The sequence below is a fragment of the Cydia pomonella genome, chromosome 5 (genome assembly GCF_033807575.1).
Source record: "Cydia pomonella isolate Wapato2018A chromosome 5, ilCydPomo1, whole genome shotgun sequence".
Classification (NCBI taxonomy): Eukaryota; Metazoa; Arthropoda; class Insecta; order Lepidoptera; family Tortricidae; genus Cydia; species Cydia pomonella.
The window spans coordinates 3,121,553-3,141,103 of NC_084707.1; the positions used below are offsets into that span (position 1 = coordinate 3,121,553).

The 19,551-nt window shown below is 41.6% G+C and overlaps 3 protein-coding genes across 4 annotated transcripts in view; 2 read left to right on the forward strand and 1 right to left on the reverse strand.

Annotated features, from left to right (window-relative positions):
- Window positions 1-19,551, forward strand: part of LOC133518487 (dual specificity tyrosine-phosphorylation-regulated kinase 2) — a 136,311-nt gene that overhangs the window by 78,579 nt on the left and 38,181 nt on the right. The gene's annotated exons all lie outside the window — the stretch shown is intronic.
- Window positions 831-1,265, reverse strand: LOC133518204 (uncharacterized). Its single transcript, XM_061851833.1, has one exon. It carries the CDS (start codon window positions 1,263-1,265, stop codon window positions 831-833), a length of 435 nt encoding a protein of 144 aa, XP_061707817.1.
- LOC133518484 (uncharacterized) overlaps window positions 3,580-19,551 on the forward strand; it is a 237,308-nt gene continuing 221,336 nt past the window's right edge. The window contains exon 1 of the mRNA XM_061852197.1: window positions 3,580-5,320. Within this exon, the coding sequence (XP_061708181.1) occupies window positions 3,942-5,231 (1,290 nt within the window). The 5' untranslated portion in view covers window positions 3,580-3,941 and the 3' untranslated portion in view covers window positions 5,232-5,320. The remainder of the gene's footprint in view (window positions 5,321-19,551) is intronic.

Sequence of the window (19,551 nt, forward strand, 5' to 3'; positions counted from 1 at the left end):
AACCTAGTTTCTGGCTTTTATTTGGTAGTTAGAACAGAGATATGATCTCGCTTTTAATACAGTCAAATAATTTAATTTCCGACTTCCCTACCATTTTGTTCCTTGTCACAGTGACAATCAATATGAAAGTCGATAGGGCCTCATACTATTGTCACTGAGACAAATTGTTACTAAAATTAAATTCCTTGACCGTACATCCCACACGATCGATCGATTTAGAATCGGATTCTCTATGGGCTGAGGAATGGGTTTAAAATGATTCCACCTGGTTAAATGTCCGTATGCTTGGTTCGGGAGGCGTGCGTGGAGCCGAAGCCAACAGCGCAGAGCCCCTTTAAGACAAATTATTCTAAAAGCAAGGGATATACGAATATGGCGAATACCATTCCCGAGCGCACAATATGATACATTCTGAAATGGTCCCGCCAGGTGCAAAGACTATTGCAGTGCCGAACATTTTTTTGTGAGATGGGATCTAAGGTCATAGGCCATATAATAATAACTATTTATATTTAGTTACATGTTAGACTGTGTTCGTGATTAGGCGTAGCTTGCTGGAGAAATTCGACTTTCTTGGATGGCGAAATAAAAAATCCGAAATTTAACGTGCTTATTCTTGTAATTCTAAATGCTTAATCTACGTGTACATGTTTCAAGGAATTGGGGTAGAGGGGGACAATATGTCGTGACGTAGGGTGACGAAGACGTATATCGGGCTCCGTATTGGCCGCGATATGTGTGACGCGACATACGCAATTGTATCGCTCCGCCCAAAGATGTCGCGGTGGGTCTCGTACGGAACATGCCCCCGGCCTTGAAAGATCTGGCTTTCAAGAGGATTCTCTCCTCTCTTCATCTGGCTGAGACACCAAGGGGCAGATTTTGGTGTAAGCGCGTCTTATGATGCCGGATGCGGTACGGATGTCTGCCACTCTTGACACACCGTCTCTGCCAGGGATAGTCTTCACGATGCGTCCCAACTGCCATTTTAGTGGAGGCAGATTATCGTCCTTTATAAGTACCAGTGTGTCTGGCTTGAGGATTTCACAGTGGCTCCTCCACTTGGATCGCGTCTGTAATTCGGAGACGTACTCTTTGGACCAGCGGGCCCAGAAATGCTGCCTAATCTTCTCCACCATCTGGTATCGGTTGAGTCGATGAGCAGGCGCGTGCTGAAGGTCCTCTGAGGCGGGCGACGTCAAAGTACGACCGACGAGAAAGTGCGCAGGGCTCAGAGGAAGAAAGTCGTGCGGATCCGATGACATGGCGTATAAAGGACGGGAGTTCAGGACGGCTTCAATTTGGCTTAACGCCGTGCTAAATTCTTCGAATGTGAGATGAGCGTTTCCAATAACACGGCGTATATGAAATTTACATGATTTTACTCCAGCTTCCCATAGGGAACCAAAATGGGGCGCGTAAGGTGGAATAAAATGAAATTTAATATTACTACTAGTAGCGTAATCTATGATGTCAGGACTACATTGCGACAAAAACTTGGCAAAATCATGCATTAAACCCACAAAGTTCCTACCATTATCCGAAAATATTTCGTTAGGCTTGCCGCGTCTAGCTATAAAGCGTTTGAGAGCTAGGAGGTAAGCGTCGGTAGTCAGATCGCTGACAAGCTCTAAGTGGATGGCTCGCGTAACAAAACAAACGAACAAGCAAATATATGCTTTAACAGTTTGAGCACCTCTGCCTTTGCGGTTCAATATGAAAACTGGCCCTGCATAGTCCACGCCACAAGTTAAAAAGGGATATGTAGGCGTAATTCTCTCATCGGGTAGGTTTCCCATGAAAGGAGTAAGGGTTTTCCCTCTTAATCGCTTACAAATAACACAATCATAAAAAATCTTTCGCGCGAGGTTCCTACCACCTAGCGGCCACCAAGCATCGTGCAGTTCAAAAAGAAGGGCTTGAGGCGCGGCATGTAAAAGTTTTTTATGTTCGTGGCGGAATAATAAAAGCGTAAAGTGATGTTTGCTTGTTATTAATATCGGATGCCTTTTTTCGTAAGCAAAGTATTGCGAATAACCGATACGACCGCCGACTCGCATGACACGATTTTCATCGATAAACAAATTTAACTTACTTAAGTTATGCTTTGTTTTAATTATTTGTTTGTTAGTCAATAGCTTGTACTCATCTGGGAATGATTCCAGTTGAGACAGCCTGACCAATAAATTTGTTGATTCCCGCAGTTCCTCGACGCTGATACGGCCCGTACGCTTATTATTCTTATTGCGCGCGTTGTGAATAAAACGTAAAACGTAAGAAGTGGCGTGTATCATGCGCGAGAACTGAGAAAACCGCTCGAAGGGAAATAATGCCGCTTCTGTAGTAGCGGTAAGCGCTAAGTCTACGTTAGATTTAACCTCTGGCAGTATATCGTGTGAATCGTCCGAATTCGGTAGTTTTGGAATGTTTTTAGGGTCAAAATTAACATCCTGCAGAAATTCAGGTCCTTCCCACCATAAACTGGATCCAGCTAGGTCTTCTAATCGGACGCCTCTCGAAACTAAGTCAGCTGGGTTAACTTTACCGCTGACGTGGCGCCATGGAAGCGCTTTGGTCAGTTCATGGATCTCAGTGACCCGATTCTGCACAAAAGTTTTTAATAAATTAGGTGACATGCGCAACCACCCTAAAACGCAAGTAGAATCGGAATAAAATATGACGTCATCAAATTGGCAATTAATACTACGTATGACCTTGTCATATAATTTAGCACCTAGAAGTGCGCTGCAAAGTTCTAATCGGGGCGTACTTAGGACTTTAATTGGACTTAATTTCCCCTTTGAACATAACAATCGTGAGCATACTTCCATTTTATCATTTATTGTGCGAATATAAATGCAAGTGCCATAAGCAACCTGTGACGCGTCTGTAAAGATATGCATTTCTATGCGCGTATAATTACTGCTACCCATTACATAACGCGGCACACGGATTGTTAGTACGGTCGCCAAGCCGCTCCGAGGCCAGATTTAATTGACTCAGCTCGGCCTTACCCACAACCGGTATCAATGTGTTCGGACAGTTCTCCTGATCACCGTACATGCGGTAGTAAAGCGGAAAAATGGTGGAGGGGATAGTAATGACGTCACAAAGATGGCGGCCGGACCTATTCTTTTTGGCGGTGTATCTCGAAAACCACTTAACCGATTTTAATCATCGAGGTGTCAAATAATAGCTTATATTATGGAGATTATTTCCTTTTCTACAAACATTTACGTGAAACCTATAGGAAAAAAAATAATCACAAAAAACAGTTTTTTTATAAAATTATTTTTTTTATTTTGTAAAAATCTCCGTAAATATTAGCATTTCGCAAATTTTGTTTAATATAAAACATATTGCTTCATTATCAAGGAATATAATGAGCCTTAAAACATACAGATCGAGTAATAAACAATGAAACTACACTCATTTATTTGCGCATGGGTAACGATAACTGGCTTTTACCGGTCGAAACTGTGGTGACTGTTACGATACGTATTGAATGGAATTTATAGAGTATCGGTTTTAATTACTGAAATTATAATTAAAATTATAAAAACCAGACACAACAATGTTACCTTACTTCGACGTTTAGTCTCTTTTTTCGTCTTAATCATAGGTAGGTACATATTTCTTTTTACTTAAAAATTTTATACAGGGTGAACTTTTAACCACCAGTCATACTCTGCGCAGCGACTTTATAGGTCATACTTAACAACTTTTACTATGGGACCAATTCCGAAATCGCGAAAAAAAATTTGACTGTCCCATATAAAGGTACGACCAACTTTACCAGACCAACACTTTTCCAAACTGAGCTACAGCTGTCCGATGAAGTTAAGTACTTAGGACTAACTCTCGACAATAAACTCAATTGGAACAACCACATCAACAAACGGATAGACAAGGCGGGAGTTGTCTTCTGGCAGTGCAGAAGGATGATTGGTAAGAGGTGGGGACTCAACCCGAAAATTACCCTCTGGCTCTATAAGACGATAATCCGCCCCTTACTCTGTTACGGTGCTCTGGTTTGGTGGCCAAGAACAAACCTAGGCAACGTACGAGACAAACTACAAAGACTTCAAAGGCTCGCATGCGCGGCCACCACTGGCTGCACGAGGTCTACCCCGACTGCAGCCATGGAGGTCATGCTAAACCTTCCACCGCTGCACCTACACATACAGCAAGAGGCCAGTCTCTCAGCGGTAAGGTTGCGAACCCTCAAGATATGGTCTAACATCACAGGAGCTCTTCACACAAAATGCCTGGAAAAGGTGTATGACGAATTTCCAGTGCTTAGGTCAGGCACGGACCGGATTCACAAACAAGCTATCTTCGATAAAAGGTACAAAATACAGTTATATGAGGACGACAATCATGAAGGACTCAATCCCCGGGAGCTGAGAATCTTCACTGATGGGTCCAAAACAGACAGCGGATCGGGCTCTGGAACCTTCTCAGAAGACCTGAACATGTCGATCACCACTCCGCTAGGAGCCCATAACTCGGTATTCCAAGCTGAGTGCGTGGGCATCATAAACGCGGCGGCTGCCATCACTGCAAGGAAGGTAGTAGGATCCTCCATCCGCATACTCTCCGACAGTAGAGCAGTCTTAATGGCTCTAAATAGCCATATAGTTACATCCAAACTTATACACGAATGCCACGAACGACTAATGGAGGTATGTCATAATAACAAGATCACCCTACAATGGATCAAGGGACACAGTGGATCCCGAGGTAACGATGCTGCGGACGAGCTTGCCAGGCAAGGATCGAATGCGGGGGCGATTGGTCCGGAACCGATTCTTCCGATACCATTTAGCAAGGTACGCTCAATGCTGCTGGCACGTACAGGGAAACTACACACAGAACACTGGCTGAACCAGACTGGATGCAGACAGCCAAAAGAAGCCATGCCTGGCATCAACGAAAAACTCACAAGGGCGCTCCTGCAACTAGGGAAGGTCCGACTGAGTATGGTAACCAGTGTCATAACAGGTCATGGACTATTTAACAAACATCTTTTCACAACAGGTGTCACAGACAGTCCCCTGTGCCGAGGTTGCATGGAGACAGAAGAAACAGCCTCTCACGTGGTGCTGGAATGCAGCGGAGTGACTCCATACAGGGCTAAACATCTCGGATCTCCGAGAGACCTCCCCGAGGTCCTACTCAACATCAAAGGTTTGATAGGATTCCTCGAGGAGCTGGGCTGGCAGGACTAGCCCACCCCCAACATATCACGCAAAATAGGCGCAAGTCGTCGAGTTGCGGAAAAATCGCCCGAATACAATACAATACAATACAATACAAGGTGCGACCAGACCGCAGCTTAAAAAATGGTCACGATACGGAATCGCAGTGACGCGTCGTATGCGTACCGTTTTTGACGCATGCTCCCCACACCGCTGTTTAAAAAACGGTGACGGTACGGAATCGCAGTGACGTGCTTCACGCGAATCTTTTTTGTTCGCAAAACAGTTGCGTCTTTTACGTCACCGGTACGGTGTCTGCCATAAGATCTCCGTGTAATATTTTTTGCGATTTTTACGCAGTTCAATTTACGGTGCGTCAGCTTATTTTAAGCAGCGGTGTGGCGAGCATGCGTCATGGACCCGGGTACGTCCTTAAACTACGTTCAAAAGAGAGGTATGGGCATTGTGAATGTCATCTCGCTTCGTGTGGTAGGGCACAGCCAGTGGGTGTCATTCCAGATCCAAATTTTCTTGCGTGATTCGGCATTGGTCCCATAATAAAAGTTGTTCAGTATGACCTGTAAAGTCACTGCGCAGAGTATGGCTGGTGGTTAAAATTTCATCTTATACCTATATTCGACACAAGTAGTAAGTACTTACAGACCAACTATGATACACATTTTGCCTGTATAGTGATACATAGTGAATAAATTAATACCTGATTTAAAAAATAAAACAAAAATAACAAATAGCATGTTATTTAATTCAGTAATCACTAATCAGTCTTAAACAATGAACATCATACTTTTAGATTAGACAACAAAATGTATATTTATACTGTGTTTCGACTTGAAAGATTTTACTGCTTTAAAACATAAGACAAACCTACCAACCAAATGTATAAAAAAAATGTTTTTTGTGATTATTATTTTCCTATAGGTTTCACGTAAATGTTTGTAAAAAGGAAATAATCTAAGTTGACACCTCGATGAATACAATCGGTTAAGTGGTTTTCGAGATACACCGCCAAAAAGAATAGGTCCGGACGCCATCTTTGTGACGTCATTACTATCCCCTCCCACCATTTTTCCGCTTTACTACCGCATGTACGGTGATCAGGAGAAACGCCCGAACACATAGATACCGGTTGTGGGTAAGGCCGAGCTGAGTCAATTAAATCTGGCCTCGGAGCGGCTTGGGGACTACTAATAGTAAAAGTTGTTCAGTATGACCTATAAAGTCGCTGCGCAGAGTATGACTGGTGGTTAAAAGTTCACCCTGTATAAAAATTTTAAGTAAAAAGAAATATGTACCTACCTATGATTAAGACGAAAAAAGAGACTAAACGTCGAAGTAAGGTAACATTATTGTGTCTGGTTTTTATAATTGTCATTATAATTTCAGTAATTAAAACCGATACTCTATAAATTCCATTCAATACGTATCGTAACAGTCACCACAGTTTCGACCGGTAAAAGCCAGTTATCGTTACCCATGCGCAAATAAATGAGTGTAGCTTCATTGTTTATTACTAGATCTGTATGTTTTAAGGCTCATTATATTCCTTGATAATGAAGCAATATGTTTTATATTAAACAAAATTTGCGAAATGCTAATATTTACGGAGATTTTTACAAAATAAAAAAATTTTTTTTATAAAAAAACTGTTTTTTGTGATTATTTTTTTTCCTATAGGTTTCACGTAAATGTTTGTAGAAAAGGAAATAATCTCCACAATATAAGCTATTATTTGACACCTCGATGATTAAAATCGGTTAAGTGGTTTTCGAGATACACCGCCAAAAAGAATAGGTCCGGCCGCCATCTTTGTGACGTCATTACTATCCCCTCCACCATTTTTCCGCTTTACTACCGCATGTACGGTGATCAGGAGAACTGTCCGAACACATTGATACCGGTTGTGGGTAAGGCCGAGCCGAGTCAATTAAATCGTGTTTCTAGAGGGCTTTTGAGATTTGGCGACCGTACTATGTACTTAGAGTAGCTGATAACGCTCTAGTAAAATCATTCCAGGTGCGCATGACGTCAGAAGGGACTTCGTCGTCCCAATCAAGTTTGAGAAGCCATAAACGCTTGAGTAAGACCTTGGCGAGCATAATTGTCGGACTCAATAAACCTAAGGGATCATAAATTTGCGAGATATGTGATAAAATAATGCGCTTAGTTACTTTATCATTGGTTTTCATCAAATCAAGTTGCGAGTTAAAATAAAATTGATCATAGTAATTATTCCATCCTATGCCCAATGTCTTTGAATTGCAGTCTTTATCGAACGTTAGTTTAGTTTGCGCGTCAGACAGCAGTGCGAAATTAGACTCTAACGACGGCTCGCTAAAGTTGAATACCCACTTTCGTAACGGAAAACAACCCGATTGCAATGTTCGCGCGGTTTCATTGCATAATCGCAGTAATTCAAGTTTACCCTGTGACCCAGTTATCATGTCATCTACGTAAAAATCCTTGTTAATTATTCTTTTAACGTCGGGATCGGTGCATTCAGTGGCTAACTGTTTTAAACAACGGACACTTAAGAAAGCTGCCGACGCCATACCGTAAGTGACACGATTTAAACGATAAATTTGTATCGGTTCGTCGGGGCTGTCGCGCCAAAGGATCAGTTGAAGGTCACGTTGATTTTCTGCCACTAGTACCTGACGATACATTTTGGCTACGTCCGCGCAAGCTACGTAACGATGCTGCCTAAAGCGTAAAAGAATCGACAGAAGGTCGCCCTGGATTGCGGGACCTACCATTTGAAGGTCGTTCAGAGATGTACCAGAACTAGATGCCGCACTAGCATCAAAAACTGCCCTTAATCGTGTTGTTGTAGATTCACGAAAAATTCCATGATGTGGCAGAAAGAAATGTGGTGAGTTATATGAAGAAACTTTACTCATGTGCCCTAAATCGAGGTATTCGTGCATAAAGTCTGTATATAATTTTTTGAACGTTTCTGAACGCTGTAATCGTTTTTCCAGCGCCAGCAAACGACGTTCAGCTTGAGGATACGTTTCTCCTAGCATTTCGGGTGGCTGCTTGAGTGGCATGCTAACACAGAACCTTCCTTCGCTGTCGCGCGTAGTGGTGCGAACGAAATGCTCCTCGCAAGCCTTCTCCTCATCTGACAATGCGTCCCGAATGGTAGGTACCTCCTCAATCTCCCAGAACCGCCGTAATAACGAATCTGTTGTTTGCGTAAAGTTACATTGGATGTGGCCTTCAATGCGTGCGTTTAGATTGATAGGACCTGCTACTACCCATCCAAATTCGGTATTTAATAAGTAAGGACCGTTACGTAGTTTTATTTTTTCCATCGTAAACAAATCCCAAAACTTATCACCACCTATTAAGATATCGAAATCTTTGTAATCTAAAAATTGCGGATCTGCCAGTTGTATATTATTTGGAATATCGAATTTTGCACAATGTTCATATACCACTGGCATTGATGTATTTATTTGCGGTAAAACAAAACAATGTAAATTTGTAGTGTAGGCGTTACTGCGCGATTTTATTTGGACATTGCAGGTTTGCGTACACTGCGTCACGGTACGCCCTACACCGCTTATTTCGTGAGTGGACTGTACTAATGGTGCGCCTAATAAATCACGTAAGGATTCTTTTATAAAACATCGTTGCGCGCCGTCGTCAAGTAGAGCGACGACAGTATGCGGTTTATTATTTTTATCAATCACGTCGATAAGAGCAGTTGACAACAACACCGGCCGCAAAGCCGGGCGCTGCGAAGGAATTCGCTGACAATGCGCATTGACCGACACGGCGGCGGCCGAACTGGATGCAGCAGCGGCCGAAGTAGGTGTAGCGGGGGCCGTGACGTCAGCGGGGGCAGGGACGCGAGTGCACTCATCACTAGGAGGATGGATAATCGAATTGTGTTTGTTATTACATTTGCGACACGGGCCGAATACGCATGACTCCACGGAATGACCCGCTCGTAGGCAGTTAGTGCATAACTTGTTGTCGGCAACAAACTTAAGTTTAGATTCGTAATTAGTATCAAGAAATTTGACACAAGAATAAAGTGGATGACTTAATTTACACATGGGACACGCGAATTTTGATTTGTGTTGTGATTTTTGTGGTTTGCTGTTGGTAGAAACATTGCAGTGTACTTTGTTGTTATTGTAATGAGTGGAGCTAGGAGTGTTATATTTTTTGCTTACTTCGTGCTTATCGCGTACACTCGTACTCGTACTTTGTGGATGTGATGCCTGCAATGTTTCTAACATATCTGCACGGTTTCTTAAAAACTGCAATAAATCATCCAATTTAATCTTCATCTGAGTGTCGCCGCTCGTAAGACCACTTTTATGTTGTTCCCACTCGCGTTCAGTGGTTTTATCGAGCTTTGACACTAAGATGTAAATAATTAAAGTATCCCATGACGATACAGGTTCGCCTAGGACCTTAAGAGCGCGTAAATTCTTTAATGTTGTGTCAATTAACTTTCGTAGAAGTATGTGCAATTCTTTAGGCAGTGACTGAAGCGAAAATAGTGCCTTGACGTGATTGTGAATCAATAATCTATTGTTATTGTAGCGATCAAGAAGGAGCTCCCATGCCACCGCATAGTTACTTGTCGTTAGTTCGAGCGCTTCTATAACTAACAAAGCACTACCAGTCAGTGATGATTTTAGGTAGTGGAACCTTTGGATGTCACAGAGATCCTTCGAATTGTGAACTAATGATAAATAAATATCCCTAAATGCGAGCCAGTTTTCATACGTGCCGTTGAAAGAGGGGAGTGATAACACTGGCAGTTTAATTGCCTTCATTGTTGTGTTTTGCGAAACAGTGGGACTTTTGCTTTCTGTACTATTAAATTTACTTAGAATAGACTCGGCGAGGGCCTGCGCACTGAAATAACCATCCTCAAACTGTTCTCGTTGCGTTAACTGGTCTTCGAGATTCGATTCGAACACATTCGCTTCGATTTGAGTTTGAAGATCGTTAAATTCAGTGTACAGGCTCTCTGCTCCTTGCACGCGTAGTTTTAAATTTATTCTACAAGGCTCAGTTAAAGCGTCTAAGTTATCGCTACAGTTTTGAATGTGGGTTGCGAACTTTGTCAGTCTAGCCTTTATAATGCCACGTTTTTTAACCAATTCGCGAACATGCGGTTCAATTGTGGCCTCACAGATAGCCCTAGCCGGCGATTTATCGCGTGATTTGTTTGGTACTACGATATCACCTGGTCCCATTTTGGTTAGGATTAGTATAGAAAGCTGGAGTACTCACGTGTGGACTTTGAACCCTGATGCAACTCCGCGTTGTGTAGCGGCGAAAAGGTGTCCTAGGGTACCGGTCACGCAATGATAACTCGTCACGGGCTCACTGGAATTGATTAAGCACGGCATTAAGCAACTGAAGACAAAGGGGTTAGGTATAGGGTGGCTGGATGTCCGTACCGAAATATGCGCGTTTAAAATCGTTGGATATCCAGTTCTCGTCCTACTGGTAACCGCAGTTCCCAAATTAGCGCATCCTTGGGTGTCTTCTTGCTGCATACGCGCCTTCCGTCCAAGAAGAAATGTCGATGTGCTATTTCTCTTCCAAAGGTGCTGCTTCTCAATAACCTCTCAACTCGTACTCGACGATTGGCGAAGAAGTCGTTGATATATCCGGCTCGAAGGACCAATATGTTCGTGATTAGGCGTAGCTTGCTGGAGAAATTCGACTTTCTTGGATGGCGAAATAAAAAATCCGAAATTTAACGTGCTTATTCTTGTAATTCTAAATGCTTAATCTACGTGTACATGTTTCAAGGAATTGGGGTAGAGGGGGACAATATGTCGTGACGTAGGGTGACGAAGACGTATATCGGGCTCCGTATTGGCCGCGATATGTGTGACGCGACATACGCAATTGTATCGCTCCGCCCAAAGATGTCGCGGTGGGTCTCGTACGGAACAGACTGCTTAGAGAAAATAATGCCACTAGGTACAATCGCTTCTAAGAAGCTTAAACTGATTTAGCTTAAGATATGCCGACGACAGCACGAAGCAACGAGGCGGGAGGCACGAGGCAAGGTGAAGGCCGGTGCAGCATGTGGACAAATTTGCATATTGTTATACAGCACCCTTCCTATTATAGACACGTTGCCAATTATCGGCGCATTCAACCTTATTTCAAGACCGAGTGAATAGAATAGTGGTGACAATCTTCCTGGAATTGGGTGCAAATATCTGATAAATTAGATGCGCATTCGCCCATTCCTTTGACAAGAAAGACGTCAGATATCATCTTTATCATAAGCAGCATAAAGGTGACATTTGAATGGCGACAGCAACAGCACTATTGCATCTTTACTATTATATATTTAACCTTTAGCCGCCTACACACAGACACACACACGCACACTCACACACACACACTGCACGTTTTGTTTCTTGTCAATTGTTATAGAGTGCCACGAAGAATTAGATGGGATAAATACCATGGGTGCTTTTTGGCTTTTCTTGTTTTCATAAGAACTAGGTTACTTCAAACAGCACAACAAATAAATACACCGTAAACAGACGCCTACCATACAAGATTGGCAACAATAAACGCAAAAATCAAAGCGGTCAGACACAGATAATTTCTTTCTCATTCCGTTCCCAAAATTTCATTACAATTGGTTAAGTTTTGGAGTAAATGTCGGGAACAAAACCTCGATTTCTAAGATTTCTACGCAGGATTTGCTACTGCAGTTGTTCTTATCGCACTAAGTTTCTTTAACTTCAAATCTGAGAAGGGATTCAGTTGATATATCCTCTTAGGTCCGCCATTTGTACATTGTTGTATATATTTTATGTAATAAAGTTTAAACAAATAAATACTAAATTCAAATTCGTTTAGTAGTTTTTGTGAAAAGCCCCTTAGGTTGCGCTATAGTAGGTATGTATGTATATAATAATAAATTGATAACGGCTAGCGATAGATGAGATATTTGATTGATTATGACGAGTCGGACTAGAATTTGTAATACCTACGTATTAGATTTGGAACATCTCGTGAATCAATCATTTGATTAATGAGTGATACAAACATGGACCTAGAATACTAAAGACGTAGTTTCGCTAAAACACAAATAGGATTCCATCATCCACCAATTTTCTAGTATTTACGCGTGACACACTTACATTGACAGTCATCTTTATGGCCTCATCCACCAATTCTGCCGTCAGTCGAGTTGAAACGTCAGTGCATTAATTGTTCGAAGAAAAAAATTAGATACATGCGGCCACGTGCGTGGTCGAATGTAGCAAAAATTATACCGATCGAAAGAAAAAGAGGCAGGATAAATTTTCTTACATAAGTTAATCAATTAACACATTATCTTTCGTAAAATACGATATTAATCCATGAAGTTGTACCTAAAGTGGAGGGCACTCTCACTTTGTTTGCCATACTAAATTGAACCTTGTTCGTATCAAACTAGAGAAAATGTACTCAACCCGCCCAGGTATACATTCGTGACACGCACACAATGAATCCTTCCGCCATTGTAGTGTCACAGCTGGTCGTCAGTTGTGCGGCCTCTGTCAAATTGTTCCTCTATGGATACAAACATTTTTTACTTTAATCATCGCCACGGAATAGGTATTTGATGAATGTTTGTCGGGTTATCAGGACCCACGGTGTATGTGGAATACACGTGGTGTGTTGCTTAACATATAAGTACTTAGTTATGTAAGTACTAGGCTTCAGTTTAGCCCTATGGACGCTAACTTTGCTAAAGTTGCCGCGGGCTGTTTTGCGTCAGTACAGGGAAGTCTTACATCATGTACCTAAGTAGGTACAAACAAAACAATGCAAATACCTACTCTTTATAGTACATCTGTTGCTACTTTGCCGCACTAGTGCGATAATTAGCACATTACGTAACTATGTTGAAAATTTAATAGCTCCTCTACACGATGGCTCAGAGCTGAACCAGCGAGATGGCCATGCGATGGTGATGGCTCCTCTACATGATGGCCTAGCGCTGGACCAGCGACATGGCCATGCGATGGTTGAGAGCACGCACTATGGAATGGGCCACGTGTAGACACACCATCGCTGGCCCACTAGCTTTGATGTGCGGACTAAAATCCGACACTGTGGCCATCCCATCGCCATCCCGCCGTGCCATAAGCCATCCGACACCACTATCCTGTCTACACGCTGGCCCATCTTAGTGGGCTAGTATGATGGCCCATCGTGTAGAGCAGCCATAAAGGGCCATGTATACTGTAACATGTTGTACGATACATGTGCGATTAGGCAATTTGCAACTCGTGACGTAAAATACTAAATAATCAATTCGAGTTTTGTACCATTTGGCGTTGTAAGTCTAGGTCCATGGAGTCCCAGCGTGTGTCTTTTACATGAATAAAGTATATTTGAACTGAACTGAGTAAATAAGTCAAAATAGAAGAAACACAAGAGATAACATAGCACATAAACAGAGTCTGATTGACATAACTTGTGACCGAAGAGCTGGCGGCTTCCTCGCACAACGTATCAGCATTGCGATACAACGAGGAAATGCCACCAGCATCCTTGGTACAATGCCTCAAGGGCCTGTTTTAGATTTAAGCTATTGGTATTATAAATAAAATGTTGATGGCATTCGAGAATATAAAAGAAAGTATCGAATTCAAAAGCGTGTGAATGACAAACTGATTATGATTATTGTAAATTAATCATATCATCTTTGTATTTCACATTTCACAATATTGTTTTTGGAACAATAATTTGTAATAAGAAACTCACATTTTAATCCACATGGGTTGGTTAAAAGATAGTACGAACAAATAAACAAAACCTATTTTTAAGGAGGGATGGTAATTTCAGCTCTTCAGACCTGAATAGAAGCACGAGATAAGTAGTCTGAAAACCTAATTTACCGAGCTTAATGTAGTAGCTATCGGTTCCACTGAAGAGTTCTGTAAATCGCAAACCAAAAGCCACTCGCTTCAAAAGACCCAGTGTTATTGGGAACTGGAGACCCGTAAAGAACTATAATCTAGTTAGGGTGACCAGATCTTATTTCTGGTTTTACGGGACAGCTACATTGAAAATACGGGATTCGAGATTAAAATATGGGACCGGCCGCTTTTTATTAAAAATCAACTTGACTTTTTTATTACTAAAATTTGGTATAATCAATTATATAACCTGTATAATTACTTCTTTTTCATAAAAGGCCTTAAAAACAATATTAAGTGTAATAAATTTTATAAAACACAACAATTCTTATACTTTCTGGAAAGAAAATGTGAAATAATCAAAATGGGTATTTTTATCATTAAATGCTATTGAATCATACAATTACGGGACAATGTACTGTCCCGTATTGGTTTTGCCAAATTACGGGTGAAAAAATCGTGCCTGAAATACGGGACAACCCGTAAAATACGGGACATCTGGTCACTTTAGCTCTAGCAGATTAAGTAGATACGATTTTTTTAATGATATAGGTATGAGGCAAACGAGCAGACAGACATATCGTCTCAGATTTTTTTTCGCCAAGGGGCATCTGTAACACCAAAAGGGGTGCAATGGCGTTGCTGGCCTTTAAAATGAGAGTGTGCCATTGACATATATCTAAGGACAAGCCTTAGCGGTCATTAAGAATGGCGCTAGTTCAGTGGTGTCACTCACGAATTTGTGCCAATCGTGCAGTCTAACGCAACTAGTTGCGAACAATCGCGCGCGAATTCGTGTGCGTGACACCGCTGTACCGGCCCCATTCTTAGTGCCCGTAAGGCCTGTCCTTAGATATATATGTATGCTTATGGTTATTGCTGCGTTTTTATAGGTACCTACTAGTTTCCGAGGCGAATTATCGGTAAGGGTTGAGGGCAGTAGCCAAAGCCTTGGCAGGCCACTTACCGCTCTCAAGTGATTTCTTATTCGCCGCGTCACTTCGAAAGGCCGCGGTGATTCAGCTTTTCTGTAAAGTATGAAAAACACGCTGAAAGGATTCCTGAAAAGAAAAAAATTGGGCTGGGAATTTGCGAAGTGTTTCAAACTCGAAAAATAAGTATTATGTAGGTATTTTATTGAGAAGATGGATCATTTCACTTTAGTGTCGCTTACGAACGCTACTCTTTTTAAAGATTTTATTTTAGATATTTATTTCCAATATTTATACTTTTGGTTTGACACTGCAATTTGGAGCTAAGAGAATATTACAACCTAAAAAACCTAAGATAAAGGAATATTACAACCTAAAATTGGCGGCAGTAAAAGAGTTGCGAGTTGTCTCGTTGGACAAGCGCCACTCTGGAGGAATGTTGCGGAAACAAACAAGTGTCTTTAACGGCTCCTCTACATGATGGGCCATCACCCATCATACTGCCCCACTGGCACTAAGATGGGCCAGCGTGTAGCTTATGGCGCGGCACCATGGTGATGGGATGGCCACGGACTCGGTTTTTCGTTCGCACATCAAAGGTACTCGTAGTAGTAGGGCAGCGATGGTGAGTACGCATCTACACGTGGCCCATTCCATAGTGCGTGCTCTCAACCATCGCATGGCCATCTCGTTGGTCCAGCGCTGGGCTATCGTGTAGAGGAGCTATCACCATCGCAAGGCTATCTTACTGGTCCAGCACTGGGCCAAGTTGTAGAGGAGCCACAGGGGCGTAGCTACCGCCGTATCTGCCGTTTCAATTATACGGGGCCCCCGGGCCACGTACGTACGTTTTTGTGAGAAATCTTTACCCTTCCTAAGGGCCCCCAAACAAATTTTTATACGGGGCCCCGCCAAGGCACGCTACGCCACTGAGGAGCCATCACCATCACCATCGCATGGTCATCTCGCTGGTCCAGCAGTGGGCCATTGTGTAGAGGAACCATCACCTATCGCATGTCCATCTCGCTGGTCCAGCACTGGGCCAAGTTGTAGAGGAGCCATCACCATCACCATCGCATGGCCACCTCGCTGGTCCAGCACTGGGCCATCGTGTAGAGGAGCTATCACCATCACCATCGCATGACCATCTCGCTGGTCCAATGCCGGACCATCGTGTCTCTACACTACTAGCCAGAAGTGAAGTATCTCGCTATCTCAATTACTCGCGTATGTCTTTGGTCTCAATTCAATTATTTATATTAAATTCTCGCTGTCGCGTTTTAAATATAATTCAATGAGACGTGCCTCGGTTGCTTAGCAAAATTACCACCTCCGACGGCATTGCTAATTGAAAACATCAGGCAATTTTGAAGAAAACGTTAGGTACAGGATAAATAATATCATATACTTGCAGAAACAACTAAATTTTAATATCCAAAAACAAAGAAATAAACAAACATAATAAAACTTACTAATATATTATTTACAGAATTATACTTACATAATTACAAGCTTTTATTTAACTTGCAATGTACCTATGTATGTACGGGATCAAATATTGCAAGTTAAATTTGACCCACTTCCCGGTTTCCGATGAAGCTGAAAATTTGCATAAGTCGGGTGATAATCCAATATTATGGTACCATCGAGCTGATCTGATGATGGAGACAGGAGGTGGCCATAGGAACTCTGTGATAAAACAACGCAACCTAATTGTTTTTGGAGTTTTTAGAATTGTTTCGATGAGTATTAGTTGCCTGTGGAAAGAAAAGTACAGTCAGCGATAAAAGCTTGTATCAAAAATGAAATTTTTGCCAAAAACTTATAAACTAATTGAACGTGGTTTAGATTTAATATTTCAATAAGTAGATCTCGCGAGCATAACTTTAAACTGACAAAATGTATGGCTCCGCCATTATGAAAAAATCCAAAAACTGAATCGACAAAAAATACATTTAATCATCGAACCTGAGAGACTACCGCAAAAACCGAAATTCGGAAATTGCGGGGATCTTTCTCTTTTACTCCAATGAAGGCATAATTAGAGTGACAGAGAAAAATGCCCGCAATTTTCGAACATCGATTTTCGCGGTTATAGCCTTGCTTACAAAATTTTACGAGAAACGTCTAAAAATTGCGACCTGTAGAGGAGAACATCCGGACATAGCAAAACATTCTTGCCCAAGCTGAAACGAAGACTTTCGCTTACGCTCGGTCAATAACGGGTATTCTTATACAATATTTGACTCAACAAACACACAACTTGAAATATACCTAGATAGTGTTACTCAGAATTAACACTTACCTACCGGCCCTATAGTTACTCGTAATTAACATCACCTCCGTTTGTTATAACTTTTCAGTTACCAGCCGGCAAGGTCAAAGTGACAATAGCTAGCGCTTCGATAACAAATCGCTTTGTCTTCAAAATTCAAAAATTTATTCTGCAAGTAGGCCTCAAGGGCTCTTTTACAAGTCAATACAACATTTATAGTAACATCATATAGTGACATGAAAAATACATAACAACATTTATAAATACAACAGCCAATACCTGGGTAAACATTACATAGTAATAATCTTAAAATAAATAATTAATGCAATACAATAGAGATGTATAGTCTCTCTCTATCACTCTTCCATATTAGTGCGACAGTGACAGTTGCGTTTCGATCGCTTCGGAGCGTAAGCGATTTGCATGTTGGCTACGCAGCCAGTAGCCTCAACCGTTTACACCATAGCATAGCACCGTTTGCTCCAGAAAGGTAGGTAATAATATTGTTGCCGCAGTTTTGGTAGTTAACCTTTTAGATGCCAATGGATATATCCGCACCGTAGGTCCAACGCCGTAGACGGATTTATCGGCCACAGACCACAGAGAAATATATTTCAGTTTCAGTTTTGACACTTCGGTGACGTGGCGTCCGAGTGAGTTTATGTGTGGGCGTGGGAATGGTTAATGTACGATTCCCACTGGCTGGAGTCAGGTCGCGCCGGAGCGCATTTTCAATATACTAACCATTATGTATGGTAGAAGCGATGGAGTCCGTCCGGAGCCGACCGCGTCCGCGATGAGCCGACCGTCTTGCGGCCATACAAATGTGAAATACAGTATGCGATGTCATACATTTTGTTGTAACTGTTTGCCAAACGTTACAGCATAATGTACGGGGCCATGCATCGCCCTGTATAGTAAAGCCCGACCAGAAATATAATCATCGTCAAGAGGGCGCTGTTATTCTCATGTATATTGTATAGGATGACAGTTAAGTTTAGTATGAAATTTTAGTTGCAATGAAATTCCGTAATATGGCGCGTGATCATATATTACTGCTTAGGCTTTATATACCTACCAGCTGTCAAAACAGCGGCAATGTTTTTCAATTTCCGCGTCTATATATATTTATCTATGGTTTAAAACTAACTTTAATCAGCAAAAGTACCGCAAAGTTAACCGGAAGAATTAATTAGCGGCCCACTGACCTACTTGCCAGCAGCTCAACGTGGCTTAAGGTATTAGATCCCTTATTGTGCTATTTGTGCCGAAACAAACAGGGAATTTTAGGAGATACTCTCCTATTGGCAATTTCTAATGGAACTAGATTAATAAAACTAGCTTCTGCCCGTGTCTTCTGGCTAGTATTATGATTAGAGCTATAAGAATGAGGTACCCGTATCCTAGGTATGTGTTTTTTCTGAGCGTTGGGAGGAGCTTGCTGGAAGGAGGTCTTCTTGGCGTTCTAACATCCATAATGGTGTCAAAACATTCGAAGATAACCGCCTCAATAGCCTAGACATAAAACGCCAGTTACGGAAAGAGAGACCTAAGCCCTCCTACGTGTACACGTTCAACGCAGCAGGCCAACTTTATTGTCACGCGTGCAATAGAGTATTTAAGAGCAAGTTCGGCCTGGCCAGCCACATTATGGCTCATGCTAGACAACGTCCATAATGTGTTTATTTAGGGTCGCCGTCATCGAAAACGATGAGGAGGACTATATATATATATATGTGTTTTCTCGGAACTTAAACTATAACCACAACAAATTTCATCCTAATAGACAGACTTACATTCAGATTTAAATTGTATAGGCTTTAACTATAGATGCGAACTTATGTTGGTTCTCATTTTCATAGTTTGAAATTGACTTGATTTTTAACTAATGTACATAAACACATACCTTTAAACGAGCAATTCTTGTATATATGTACAAAGTGTCTCTACTCTGTGGACATAGATAAATAGAACGTGTCGATTAGGGTATTTCTAACCTACGTACAAAGCCTCATTTTAAACACCACACTATTAACGGAGAAATTAATGATTTATGATTTAATACTCCCGAACAGCCTGTATGTAGATACACGGTCATTAAAAAGTATGTCATGTCACTAAAAACTAAACAAAAAGTAAACTAAATATAGTAAAGTAAATGTAAATTAATAATGTAATGTAATGTAATGTGTGTGTGTAATGTAATG

Bases quoted from the DNA above. Each gene is read 5' to 3' on its own strand.
- LOC133518204 (XM_061851833.1), bottom strand. From the start codon at position 1,265: ATGTCATCGGATCCGCACGACTTTCTTCCTCTGAGCCCTGCGCACTTT.